The following is a 14,704-nucleotide window of genomic DNA, read 5'->3' as shown; positions in this document are numbered from 1 at the left end:
TGTTTTACTGGATCTGGCCACATTACTGCGGGTGTGGGCAGAATTTTTTAGATGCAGGACAGAGCAAAGTAGGGGGAGTGGGTTAGTGTGTTTTTGGGTCCTGGTCACATATTGAACATCGTTTGCTATGTTTTTCGAGGCGCAGGCCACAGCAATGGAGCTGGTTTCTTATTTTGTTCTAGGTGATTGCAATCAGTTGTGTGTATTGTTTGACTGATTTACTAGGTTCAAGGCGTTGGGGGATTATCTATACAGAGCATTAGTCCCATCCTCAACCAGAGAAATTATGCTGTAGGTTGTATGTTTTATTTATGTGGGTTCTGACCACAGAACTGAAGGTGATTTGCTTGTGTTTCACTGGATGCCGGCTGGCCACAATATTGTAGGTTTATCAAGCTGCTGGAAGGAGGTGGTTATCAACATTTCTTAGTGATGAGCAAGGTGTCTAGGTGCTAGGAATGGTGCTATGGTGGTTTGTTGTTTTTCTCTAGGTTATGGCCAATTAGTTACAGTTATTTTTGTAGATGCTTTGCTTGGTTTCATTGGGTGCAATTGCTACCCACAATACTGGAGGTGGTTTGCTGCAGGCGCGGGCCACTTTGGTTCTCTGAGTTGTTTTACTGGTTGTTGGATACAGAGCTGTTGGGTTACAGACTGACTGCTTTACTTACCTCAGGAAGCTGTACTGTTACTGTCCAGCGCTTCAGTCTCATAACTCTCATCCTCATACTCATATGAAGGACGACCGTTACGCTGTGGTCTATGGGAGGGGCTGTTTGGGAAGAGTCCTAGACTATAGCTCTGCGTCCGCTGTCCTGTGCAGGAAGGTGCTAGGACCCGGGGAGCGTCGTTCTCCCCTACCCTCCCCCGCCAGGGGGCTCAGGTGTCCCAGAGGATGCTGCTGGCTCTCCTGGTAACAGCCTGCGGGAGATGGTTGCGAGCCGAGGCACAGCTCTGCTCTTCGACAAGCTCACTCAGGCCCTGGGTGCCCCTCTGACGGGCACTGCCCTCTCTCCATGAGCCTGGCAGCCCCTCACGCCCCCCACCATGAACGACCAGTACCACCGGGCGGCCCGGGACGGGTACCTGGACCTGCTCAAGGAGGCTACCCGCAAGGACCTCAACTCACCCGACGAGGACGGCATGACACCCACCCTGTGGGCCGCCTACCACGGCAACCTCGAGGCGCTGCGGCTCATCGTAAGCCGAGGGTAAGTGAGGAAGCATGAGTGAGCGTAGGAGTGCCGGGTGGGAGGTTTGTGGGGACGGGGTTAAGGGTCAGGATGTCAGCATGCGATGAAGGCGATGGAGGTAGAGAGAGTGGGGTTGAGTCCAGTATCACTGAGTTGGGGATGGAGAGCGTGGAGTGAGTGTAAAGGACACCGTTCGCCCCAAGCTTCCTGAAGCTAAGGAGGATTTTGAGAAGTGTGCGATGGCCCGGCCCCGCAACAGAAGGGCTAGGTAAGAGTCAGTAACGTAGTTTGGGGGAGATACTATGACATCAGAGGTACTTTGAAGGCGATGGTGCTAGGGTGTATCAAGGGTGCTATCAGCCTGCCTGTAATGTAAATAAGGAACGCCCTCAGATGACTAGTACAAATAGCGCTAACTGGTATGCAGCCCTTCACACCGCTGGACCCTGATGCCACTGCACCTGCTGCACTATTGACATGTATGCCTCTGTTGGGAACCACTATCCACGCGCTAAGCAGGTGTTTCTGAAAGGCCTATACCCCATGTCATGGGCCTTGATGGCTCGTGGCCGTGCGCAAGAATCATTGACAGGGCGGTATCTCTAAAGGAAGGCACGGCTGAGGGGGAGTAAATCACATCAGAGGCTGAGAGAAAGGTAAGACTGAGAGCGGATCACCCCCCTGTCACGCTGGTTCTCACGAAAGGCCGATGAGACTGCTACCTTTGAGAGGCAGTAGGGCCCGGAAACTATATAAACCTTACTTAGTATTTTTAGCCTACATAGGCAGTGGTGCCTACTCTATGATCAAACTCTAGGAGCTACTTTGAAGATAAAGATGTCGGTCGGCACCCAGGTTCACTTAGATTTGACGTTTCCACTTGAAAAAGTCTTTGACGCAGTACCTCCCGAGTTTGTTTCCTAAATATTAAATTATCCCATGCAGGTTCGCATACATGAGCTTTAAAGGTTGAACGTTTATTTAAAAACTCACTGCTCTGTGCCATGTTAATATGACATATTTCACATTCTTTTTTCGTGTGAAAATGTCACATCCATAATTTAATTAACAGCCTACTACGGTATTAAAAGATGCACGCTCAAAATAATATCTAGTAGTATCTGCACATCATAATCATCGGGAAGCAGGGATGTGGGCCCCATTTACACAAGTACTGGGGAGTGAATGCAACTGGGCAGATGTTGTCTGTGATCCCTGGCGTTGGTGGCGGCTATCCATTAATCACTTTTGGCATGATGGGATTTTGTCTATAACTGTACGTAGGCACAATGGATTCGTTTTCTGGTTTTGCAATAATACTTTTGTTTTTTCAGTGTCTGTGGTAATACACTCGATTACTGAATCGCGGGATTTGCTTGCTTGATATTTGAAAGCAGTCTGCACCTATTCGTGCTTCTGTAATGTACGTTTAAGTTCACATTCTGGCGAGCTTCAATGCACCATTGACTCAGCACATTAAGCTGTGGAGGATAAGAATGGAGTCCACACCTTGAGCTCGCTTAGTCGTTGGCCTCTTGGTCAACTAACAGCGCAGGTGCTAATTGAGACTGAGGCGGTCATTCTGACCTTGGCGGACGGCGGAGGCCGTCCGCCAAGGTACCGCCGTCAGAACACCGCACCGCGGTCGAAAGACCGCAGCGGTGATTCTGACATTTGCCCTGGGCTGGCGGGCGGCCGCCAAAAGTCCGCCCGCCAGCCCAGGGCAAATCAACCTTCCCACTAGGATGCCGGCTCAGAATTGAGCCGGCGGAGTGGGAAGGTGCGACGGGTGCAGTTGCACCCGTCGCGTATTTCAGTGTCTGCTGGGCAGACACTGAAATACTTTTTGGGGCCCTCTTACGGGGGCCCCTGCAGTACCCATGCCACTGGCATGGGCACTGCAGGGGCCCCCAGGGGCCCTGCGGCACCCCCTACCGCCATCCTGTTCCCGGCGGGAGAACCGCCAGGAACTGGATGGCGGTAGGGGGTGTCAGAATCCCCATGGTGGCGGAGCGCGCTCCGCCGCCATGGAGGATTCTCAAGGGCAGCGGAAAGTCAGCGGGACACCGCCGACTTTCCGTTTCTGGCCGCGGCTGAACCGCCGCGGTCAGAATGCCCAGCGGTGCACCGCCAGCCTGTTGGCGGTGCTACCGCCGACCTCCGCCATGGCGGTAATTACCACCAGGGTCAGAATGACCCCCTGAGTGTTTTTAACGAACAGCCTTTCAAACAAAAGACTGTGCCAGACCTACTCAATGCTCTCGGCTTCACACTCTGAGGAGATGCTGCGCACCGACCGACAGATGGCAGTGTCGCACATATGTTTTATTCCAAGCGGCATACGTCGCCAATATTCCTGAAAAGTGAATCGTTTGATTTTTAAGTTTTCCTGTGGCAGTTGTATGTATGTCCCGTTGCCGCTATAGCACTTCACCGGTAGGCTGCAAGCTCGGGTGATGGTTTCAGAGCTGGAAAGGCTTCCATGATCCATCTCATCCCCAGCAATTAGTCTCGCCTGCCTCTTGCAGTGCGGGGATATCTTGCAATAGTGTCTTAGAAGTGATTTTTAGTGGGACACACCGAGCCAGAGATACACCTGATTCGGCCTTCTGCAGCGTGTGTGTATGTGTGCATGCACATGTATATGTAGGTATGTCTGTTTTTTCACTGAAAAAAATAAAGGTTAAAGTGAAGTTATACTTGGGTCTTGTACTAGGATCTCAGCTTAGGTGCAAAGAAACGATAGGAATTCACTGAAGAAAATAAAGGTTAAAGTGGCGTTATATTTAGGTCTTGCAATATTATAAAAACTTGATATACCTTTATATAACTTTATTAACTTTTAAAATCCCCAAAATATGAAATTCACCAGTTATACTTTACTGACCTAACTATAACTTGTGCCCACACCATGCACTGAGCACAGCCTCACGTATTACATCACTCATGCTTTATTAAACAACATCATTGATGACGGGCCCTCATCCTGCCCTTTCCTAGTAATAAAATGCGTATTTCCTTTTATTGACCCTCTGTCCTGTTCATTCACTCCTCTGCCTCATGTTGCAATAGCAGTTGTGTTAGTGGACTCCTATTATAATATTTACTGCTGACAACTAGGCAAGAGGCCTTTAATTCACATGGTTATTATTTTTTATGGGCTGTGCGTTTTGGAACGTGTCCTCAGTGGGGTTATTTTGCGACCTATGCCTGTTGGTAACTCTGTCCGTGTTTCATTTTTAGGTCTCAACTAGACAGCGCATGCACTGTCTCTTCGAGACATTTTATGTACAGTCAGTGGGTTTACAGCCTACCCATTGCTTTTCAATTGTTGTGTTGTGTCACTTTGAAATGTTTCTTTTTACATGGCCAGGTCGTGCTAGATTGTCCTCGTTTTTGGGTGTTGAACACTCCCACAGAGCATGGCCTAATTACTTGTGCCATTCCACTTTTCTGCTAGTGGGTGCTACATTTTAGGACTGAGCGCGCAAGCGCTCTGGCACCCTGTTGTAATGTCTCTGTGGGCTTTTAACTACGACCATGTCACTCCCATCAGTTTGGTTTGTCAGTGGGCTTGCCTCTTAAAATTCGCTTGATTTCATTAGTGAAAGACATGCATACGTCATACCTTTTCTGGTGTTTAGCCCTCCTCAAGCACACCGGCCATATACTGAAAACATACAAGGCTCCATGTTTTCTGTACGTTTTTTGAACCACTTTGTCTTTTTATTTCCTACGCAGCGTGATCTCGCTGGGCAGTAGTCAAGCACTTTGCATGACATCGACCCTGTTACATTAATAATTGCACTTTTGTCGGTTACATATATAATTGCACTTTTGCTGATACATTTAACTGCGAGTAAACTCCTGTTTCATTTTGTGTGTCTCCTTCACGCTCATGGTGGTCCTCGGCTTGCTTATGTGAAACAGTTTTACTTTTCATTTTCAGTTTATGTGGCAAGAAAAGTTTGGTTAGAAGTTCATGTTCACAGGGTCAGCTTCTTAATTACTCACTAGGCTCTATAGTTTATCCAATAAGTGGTATTAATTGGTTTTACACAATTGTCCAACATGGGAGCCTTTCAATGAATGAGTGCCTTTTTAGCCAATCACGTTCCCATGGCAATAATTCAATGTCGTTTTACCCACTCTCGTTGCTGCGACTTGGTGCTTTCAAGCTCAGCTAAATTCCTCTCACTGGTTACAAAATAGTATTTGGGGTGCTTAGCAAGGATGGTCACTTTGCACATTTTTTTTTTTTTTTTAGATGTGACTGGTAACATTTGCGAGCAACTTTGTTTCAGTTCACCACTAAGACGCTGTTCTGACCACTGAACCTATTGTTTTCCTATCCACCATTGAGATTCACCAACGTGGCTATGTGCATGGCCTAATGCTTGTACATAAGGTATGTTGTACATTTTAAGGCCACAACTGCTATGGTTAATGCTAATCCCATATCTCCTAGTTAGACGCTATTGGCTAGGTAGCTGTGTTTGGGCTTAATTCATTTTTAGAATAGGAAGTTTTGACAAGTTTGTGTCTTTTAGCGATTCAGTAGTTTTGCACCCTACACGTGTTTGTCTAGCCAATGAGCCTTCCACATTCGCTGAGTTTTTCTTAAATGAGTTATACTGTTTCACTTTGTGATGTTATTACTGTATATTGCATGAGGGTAAATAAGCAATGGCAAAGACAGTAGGTGCCACTGGCATGACCATTTTGCTTTTCAGTGCTTGCATATATAGAAATGCATATGAATTGAACTGGGATTCTTCCTTTGGGCTACGATATACGTTCTGAAAGGGAATAAAATGCAATGCGTCTGAAATATTATTTTGTACATCTTTTCTACGACACCTTTTAAGTGAAAAAAGACCTCTGGCGTGCAAAGGAATGGGTTTTGGTTTAGCCCATTGCTAACGCTTGGTTGGATTTTTTGTCGATCTCATTTTTGATGACTTTCTTTTCTCTTCTCTTGTTCCTAACCCTCTTCTCTTGACTCTTCCCTGAAGCATAGCTTATTTATCGTGCTTTTGATAAGTTTACTTAAATCCTTCTATTGCCTAAATTCAGAAAAATACCGTTTTCTTTTACTTTCAGCATTCCACAGGAGTGTAGGTATTTTCTTTCTCCCTTCCCCACTGCTTCTCCTCTCAAGTCCTCCCTGCACTCTCTGTGCTGCTTTTCCCAGTCTCCCGCTCAGCAGCTCATCTACTCCTTACTCCTTCCATTTCCATCAACATTTTAGGTCTTTGCCTAAAGACCACTTACAGGTCATCAAAGACCTATTTGACAAAAAAATTAATACTTGCAGTGTGCTTTGGGTCAAGCCATTGCTTAACATGGGTTGACTTTCTCGTCAATCTCATGTGCTTGCTTCTTATTTGATTATATTTCTACCTTTTTGCCTGCTTGTACCTCTCCTGGAGTATCTTTTTGACTGAGTGACTTGTATCTGTCCGCTCCTTACATTAAAGGAATTATTATTTTTAGTTATTTTTTTCTTTTCCTACTCCATGGGAGTGCATATGTTTTCTTCTTGTCGCATGCGTGTACTGATTCCCCACTCAAAGTCCCCCACCCCTATTATCTCTGTGTTGCTCCCATATCCACCCCAGCTTTTCCATTGCTTTCCCCTCCTTGTCTGAGATAAATGATGGCATGTACATATATATCATTGTGATATGTTTTTGCCAGTGTTGCTCACCAATAGCAGTATCCATTTTTTAATGTTTACAATTATGACCAGAATCTGCAAAAAGTTGGGAAAACCAGTAGGTCTGCATGGTCAAACCCAAACGGCACGACATTTTGGCTTTGCTAGTGCTTGTCTTTTCTCTGAACAAAAAAGCACGTTTATTGTATTTGACCTTCAGATGGTTAAGCAGCAAAGACTGCAATGTTATATAAACAAGTCACATTAAAGAAGATCTGACCCTTGGTTTCGAACGGGATATGGAAGTAATATTTGTGGAATGCTCCAAAAATACCGAGCGGTGCATGTACGATTCACATAATTTCGACTTGTATAGGCAGTCGGGGACAGCTGCATCAGCGGATCTGTAAATTAAAAAAAACAATGTATGTGGCAAGACGTGCATTCACTGCATATTTGCTTTGCCAATGCCGATTGATTTTTTTGTTATTTGAGCTGCTGATTACTAAAACGGATCCAACCGTGTCAGTTTCTTCTTTGTCACAACTGCATTCTGGACCAGGTAGTCCTTTTGGGCATTGTTTTTGTCTTCCAAGTAATTTTAAGAGGTGTCTATCTCTATTCCCTGTCGAGATCAGCTCTTAGTGGTTGCAATCTCTCTTTACTGGTATTTTCTTTCCCAGTAATTAGCACTCAGAGGTGCCTAATGTCTCCTGTGTCATTGTCTCTCCGTGACCGCAAAATCAACTGTTAATAGTTATTTAGGCAAACACTGCCCCAGGGGTGCCTTCCTCACCGATATCAGCCACTCTCCCCTGGCTACACACCCATCCACCTTCCCAGCCCCGGCGCAACATACGTGGACAACATGCAAATGCTGTAAATACTCAGAGAAGGGCGCTGACCTCAAAACATTTTTAAGTGCCCCTCTCAGATTGGCATCTGGTATCATGTTATCCAGTGCTTTTAAATGGAAATCCAGAGGTGCAGGTACTTACTCTTTACAATACCAGCATGTTCTGGAGAAGTGCCAGAACTCTTCTATCAAATGTATTGCAGCAGTGCTGAGAAGTGCAGGTAGTCTGCCTTTCAAATTAAAGAAGTGCCGGCACTCAGTACCAGAGTGCCTGCCCATTTAAAGCACTGATGATAGCTGGCTGTGAGGCAGATTGCACTGTGTACTGCTTTTATTTTTAATTCTTCCTTGTCCTTCTTGTTAATCTCTTACAATTTGTATCCATGTTTCACTATGCCATACATACTTCAAAGAAGCCCTTCTTTCCTTCCAACTCGATGTTGATTGTGACAACAGATGTTATCTGCTTTTATTTTTACTGAGACATGGTACAATTGCTTTCTTTATTTAATAGAATTTTAAGCCAGATCTATTTTTTTTCTTTTTACACGCAAAGGGAGATTAACCAATTTACTCAGAATCCGGGGTCTTGTGCTGAGATTTAACAAGGGGCACTAGGCTCTTGTCTTCATCGGATAATTCGTATCCCAAAAACAAGACAATAAGGAAGGCTATTTTTGTTTTGAATTGAATTTGTAGCCTAATTCGGCAAATCCCACAACAATGCGGGCAACCCGTCTTTCATGTTGTATGAGGTCATCATCCGTAAGGTAGATGTCATCTACGAAGGACAACTCCTCAGGGTTAATGTCATGTAAAATGGAAGTAACACAAGCTGAAAACATTCCTGGACTGCCCTTGTACCCTCGTAGGGGACGGCAAAACCTTTTTTGGGAGCCTAAAGCGTGAAAACTTGTTAAGTCCCTCCTTTCAGGTGCTATGTTTTGGCAGAAAAAAACATTGAAAATATCCAATGTTGTTTTGTATTTTTTGCACACTATATTGTTTGAAAGTGCTGTCCTGTGTGCATTTTGTATGGCAAATATGCAGGTATCACTGTTGAAATGTCTGTAGCCTAAGACGTGGCGTGTATCAGTATACTGATATCTGTCAGGCATTTTTATATTATCTCTATTTCTAAGATAATAGCGATTTTGAGGGACCTCCGAATGTGGAGATTCTCTCCTTTCTTTTTTAGGTGTTTGTTTTTGTTTATTCCAGCATTTTTTAGAACCTTCAGGTGCTTGCTTGGTAGAATCTTTAGTAGATTTACCTTGTAATTGCAGTTTAATTGGTCTGTACGCGGAGTTTATATTGTGGAGGTATTTTAGCAGGTGTGAAGTGATGAAATGTATTCGTGTTTCCATCAACTGCTGGAAAAGTGACCCAAGAATAAAATACTTCTGTTCTGTAGGCTGGATGAGCCTCAACTACAAATGTTACTGGACCACCCTGGCCTGTAAGGCCATTTGCTAATAAATGAGCAGTGAGGGGTTGTCGCATGTTTACTGCAATTGCTACCCGTCGTGGGTTTGCCATGGTAACGGTAAAGGTATTTGTTCAGAGATAAGGACATTAAATAGCAATTGATCCTTCTAAAGTTTTAGCTTGAACAACCTACAGTGCTGGATAGGTACTACCTACCTAGCTGAGGAGGAAATCCTCAATACCACGGACATCTCCATTTATAGTATTGAGGTGCCCTTAGCATGTAGTGAGACAGATACTCAGGAGGATCTGAAAATTAGTGCTTGACCAAACGTTGGCAAAAATATTTGCTATATTGATGCTGACAGTGTTGCGTGTCATAATAGTTTACTTTGTCGTTTTCTTGAGTTTGTGTCTCCCAAGTGCTGTCAACCAACACTGCAGGTGAAGATGCATTATTAATAAAGTTGGGAATGTTCTGCCACATTGGTTTGGGTTGAGGACCTCATCATGAATTAGTAGGCAAAACTTTTGGAAGTTGTTCGCTGGCTTTGAGGTTGCTTCAGTGACACTGGTGGAGAGTTGCTGACTATCATTGTCCACTCCACTGAACTGGTTTCCTAGAGAGCAAACATGCATCTTAAAATAATTTTAAAAGTGCGTCAGGGCAGGGTAACCTAGTGTGCAACACCAAAGCAGCTTCCATTGTATTCTCTACCTGCAGCAAAGGCATGCAGCCATTCCTGACGTTACAAGTGAAATTAATGCAGGCGCTCACTACATGTCATGATGCCTTTGAGAATGTGCATAGGGCACCAGTGGGAAAGTAAAAGAACCCATAACCATGATTGTTTATTACATTTGTCACAGCTGCTTCTTTGATTTCTGGGGTGAAACATCCATCCCTCCACTCTTGTTCCTCTGTAGGTAACGTGCAGTAAATCCCCCCAAAAATTTGTGGTCATGGTTTTCACTGTGCTTCTTTTGCCGATAATGTTTTTCTTGCTTATGCAGTTGAGATGCTCACATAGTGTTGATTATAGCCCGCATAGTAGGCCTCCTTCCATGGTCTGAGAGGAAGATCAGCTGTCATGCAAAAGTGTTCACTTCCCCTTCTAAGTGAATGATTTTGCTGGTTCAATTTAAAGAAGCACATATTCAAGATGCCAATCACAGGAAGTCAACCTTGGCCTGTGTATCTCATTTCCATGCACAGCAAGCTGTTTCACTCTATGAATCCAATACCCGAATTTCAGGAGTCTTTCTCGTTACTTCTTATCAGCTGTCATGAGGAGCCAGGGTGTGTCTTTCACTTTAGGAAGCCAGAGGATCAACGTCCTACTACTGAAGAGACACCAACCTACTCACGCTTTTGGTGTTCCCTGCCAAAATATCTACATTCCACTGCCGGATGACCAACAGCAGCAGATTCAGACCAAGCCTGCACACCTAACAAGCATTAGCAAAGCCATCATGTCTCGCCTATGAGAACTATTTGCTTTGGCAATGTTTTCAGTCATGCTGTACTGTAGCAGGCATTGCTTGCCATGTGGCTAAACAAATTTTAAAAAGCGCTGTTACGTAACCTGGTCTAAGGCACTTTTGTGTTTTTTAGAGCACATTAGCATCGGGTGCCTCATAGTCCTTTTTTATTTATTATTTTTAGCAATGCTGCAAAGGAGCCACACTGCTGTACAGCATGGTTACAAACCATTGCACTTCTTATATCACATTTGTCCCTCTGTGGTGATCACACATTAGCAGAATTCCCATCGCTCAAGAGGTTTTGGTTTAAGAATATCCATCCACCTCCCTTTTTGTTACCTCAGTCTGAGATCTTTTTGAATTACTGGCTTGAACCCGGAAACATTGAAACAGAACAAGACGATTTTAAAAATAAAAACATAATACTAAGTGATAAAACATTACATTTCTGGATGGCCGGCATGATTCATGGTTTACTCAATCCTCTTATCACCCCAAGATCTGTAGCTCTGCAAGTCTCCCGTCTCAATGTAGGTTCAGCTACAAGATATTCTTAGTTGGGGGCGTGTCCAAGATGGCGACCGGGTCGGACGCATAAATCGTAGCTCCGACCCGGCCTATAACAAGAATCCTGAGTTAAAGACGCCTCGTCCTGCGACAGAGGTGTGAATCCTCTCCCTCCGACCGGGACACAAGCGGGACAGAGGCGACGTTGAGCGACGGACCGAGGGAGCTGCTCGCGACACCAGGCGGGCGCCTGAATCGCGGGACGCCTGAGGCACCATTTCACGTTGCACTACTGCGCTGGGAGACGCCTGTGAGTGGCCACCAGCGGAAAAACGAGGCACCAGGAGCCGCGATCATAAGGAGCGGCGGAGGTGAGATCCCTTTCCTCCCAACCAGGACATAAATAGATCAGAGGAGATAAAGAGTGTCGGGCCGGGAGAGCTACCCGGGAGGCTCGGCGTGCACCCAAATTGCGGGGCACCTGAGGCGCTTTCTCCCGCTACGAGATTGCGCAGGGAGATCCCCGAGCGCGGCAGCCAGAAAAACGCCGAGATATTAGGAGCCGCGATCACAAAGGGCGGCGGAGATAGGAACCCTCACCTTCCAACCAAGACACAGGCAGGTCGGAAGAGAAGACGAGCGTCGGAGTGTGGGAGCTGCTCGGGACGCCCGGCGCGCGTTTGGCTCGCGTGGCGCCCCCTCCTAGTTGCATGATCGCGCTGGGACTGATCCGAATGCGGCCTCCAGTGGAAAAACGAGGCATCTGGAGCCGCGATCGTAAGGAGTGACAGAGGCAAGGACCCTCTCCTACTAATTAGGATATAAATAGATTGGAAACAACGGCGAGTAGCGGGCCGAAGGAACGGTCCGGGACATCCGGCGGGCGCCTGACTCACGGGATGTTTGTGGCATCCTTTATAGAAGCACGGTTACGTTAGGGGACACCCGAACGCGGCCGCCACGGAAAAAAAAGGGGGCGACTGGAGTCGTGATTATAGTAGACGGTGAAGCGTCTCATGGGTGGTAAGAGGTAAACTGCCCCTGCGGTCACTGAAAAAGGATATGCCCGGAAGACACCGGTGTGCTCAATAGAACTCTCAGAGTACCCCTTGGGAAGCACTGGAGTGCACGTAGGCCCCGGATCAGAAAAAGTCTGAAAGGCTGACAATACCTAAAAAGTATAGGTCCCAAAGGGTCCAAAGTAGTGCAAGTCAACCATAACGGGTCGAGACCAAGTGTGAGCACGTCGTATACTCGCAGAGCGGTCCAGCAAAGAAACGTAGTACCTGATCTGGGGGTGGATGAAGAGTACATGACATGTTAGCGTAAAATTAATTGACATGAAGATGTAAATAAGCCGCAGAAGCAATTGGCTAAGATAGCGCCTACTGATGAGTGCGTAGTGGGTGAGGGGGAGCTCTGTCTTGGATCCTCAGGCATCGTGTCGCAGTTTGATTGCTACTTGCCACACATGACGCAACACCGACGATGTAATACTCACCCACTGCGATAAAGTCAAGCAACACAACGTTGAACCCAGAGATAAATAAAAGCATTGCACAGAAATCTCCTGATGGGTAAACCAAAAACTTCGCGTGCACCCCCAGACACCATGGATTCCACTAAGACGCCTTTAACAACCGGACCTATTGACACACACCAAACCCTCCAGAAAATGGAAGAGACATTACAAGCGCACTCAACACAATTCGAAAGAGTGCTGCAAGCCATCCTTGACACTAAAACAACGCTGGAAGCGAAAATGGGATCACTCACGGAAGATGTGAATCTACTCCGCGCAGACCGTCAGTTACTAGCCGAAAAGGTATCTGAGCTCGAAAAGGATACGTCACACCTCACACCATCTATGCTGGAAATAAAATCCCAAATGAGCGCTATAAATGCAGAAGTCGAGACACTCAAACGCAGGGCCGAAGAAATCTAAGGCAGATCGTGGTGAAATAACATCCGGTTTGTGGGATTCCCGGAACGCGTCGAAAACCCCAATACGGAACTTTTTGTCGAAAAATGGCTAATTGAAACTGTGCTGAAAAATAATGTTCCAAAGTTTTTTTCAATAGAGCGCGCCCACAGGGTCCCGGGCAGGCCCCCACCTCCGGGTGCTTATCCACGTCCCCTCATAGCAAAACTACTGAACTACCGCGATAGAGACCTTATATTACAGCTATTCCGGAAAATTGGCCCAATATACTTTGAGGGCACACAAATATCAGCCTATCCGGATTTTACAGCTGAAGTTAATAAAAAACGAAATTCATTCTACCGGATCAAAGAGCATCTAAGAGGGCACAATATTAAATACTCCTTGTTGTTCCCCGCTAAACTCCGCGTACAAGACAATACCCGTACTCTTTTTTTCACTACTCCTGAAGACTCATGGACATGGCTCCATGCAAAAGGTCTGGCGGACCCACTACCCCCTAACGATAAAAGCCTTCCTCTGAGGAATAAACGGAGACCCCGCAACAAGCAAAACAACAAACCCTCCCCTGAACAATCACGTGTCGAATGTTCACTATTGTTACAATCTACGTCGCGCTTTGCCAAGACGTCGCCGACATCCCTATCTGGGCAATCAGATGCAGACCTTGACCTAGAGTTAAACTCCGACTCAACGGAAATTGATCGGGGTCCTACCTTCACACCAAGATCAGCAGATGACATTTGACATATGTTAGATATCAGTCTCTAAGCACTAGAGTACACCCCGTCCGCTGTCCCTGACCGGAGATTTTTATCGTTTGGGTCTGCGTTATCCTAGGATGCTCGGGTTGCTGCCGACACTGCTTGATAAGGGCACCAACATACGCAAAATAGGCCGGGTCTAAGTCACTTAACCACCCATAGCCATGGACCACCCTCCGATCCGTATGGACTGTTACCCTAAGTTGACAAGTTTCGTCACTCCCCTGTCTTTATCACAACTACTATTGTTGCTATATATAGTGGATGTTATTGTAGTAGTTGAACAGTACGTTTTATTGTTACAGGTATTGACACATATCATTTGCAGAGCGTCACATCACAATGTAAACCTTAAAGGCTGGACTCCTACATCAATAACCAAGCGGCTAGATATTATGAATAGGGGTCAAATAGCAAAGATAATCGGGCTTCTGCAGACACAAGTTGCATCCCTCCACATCACCTCACTCAAATTCCATGGCGACCCAAAATAATCACTATAATACACATTACAAAATCCTCACATGGAATGTAAAGGGCATGGCATCTGTAAACAAAAGGCAACGGATTTATACATACCTTAGGAGACACCAGATACATATAGCAATGCTACAGGAAACCCACTTAGATGAGTCCTCGTTAGCATACACGAAAACAAAATGGAAAGGCCAATTGTATGGTACCACTTTCTCGACATTCGCCAGAGGTACGATAATCTGGATAGCCCCTGGAATCCCATACACTATGTCCCGCACTCAATGCGATACCAGCGGGCGATACGTAATACTGGAGGGTACTCTAGATGGAAGTCCCTTAGCTCTGATAACATTATACGCTCCTAACACAAACCAACGCGACTTCCTAGTGTCA

The 14,704-nt window shown here is 45.8% G+C and overlaps 1 protein-coding gene across 2 annotated transcripts in view; it reads left to right on the top strand.

Moving 5' to 3' along the window:
• Positions 1-890: 890 nt before the first annotated feature.
• The window catches only part of USH1G (USH1 protein network component sans), a 156,461-nt gene continuing 142,647 nt past the window's right edge, over positions 891-14,704 (top strand). Inside the window, exon 1 of one of the 2 annotated variants that reach the window (XM_069200094.1) lies at positions 891-1,211. In XM_069200094.1, the coding sequence (XP_069056195.1) occupies positions 1,048-1,211 (164 nt within the window). In that variant the 5' untranslated portion in view covers positions 891-1,047. The remainder of the gene's footprint in view (positions 1,212-14,704) is intronic. The other variant, XM_069200095.1, reaches the window with a different exon arrangement.

Source organism: Pleurodeles waltl, chromosome 7 (assembly GCF_031143425.1).
Source record: "Pleurodeles waltl isolate 20211129_DDA chromosome 7, aPleWal1.hap1.20221129, whole genome shotgun sequence".
Classification (NCBI taxonomy): domain Eukaryota; kingdom Metazoa; phylum Chordata; class Amphibia; order Caudata; family Salamandridae; genus Pleurodeles; species Pleurodeles waltl.
This window is presented reverse-complemented; position numbering and strand designations above follow the sequence as displayed.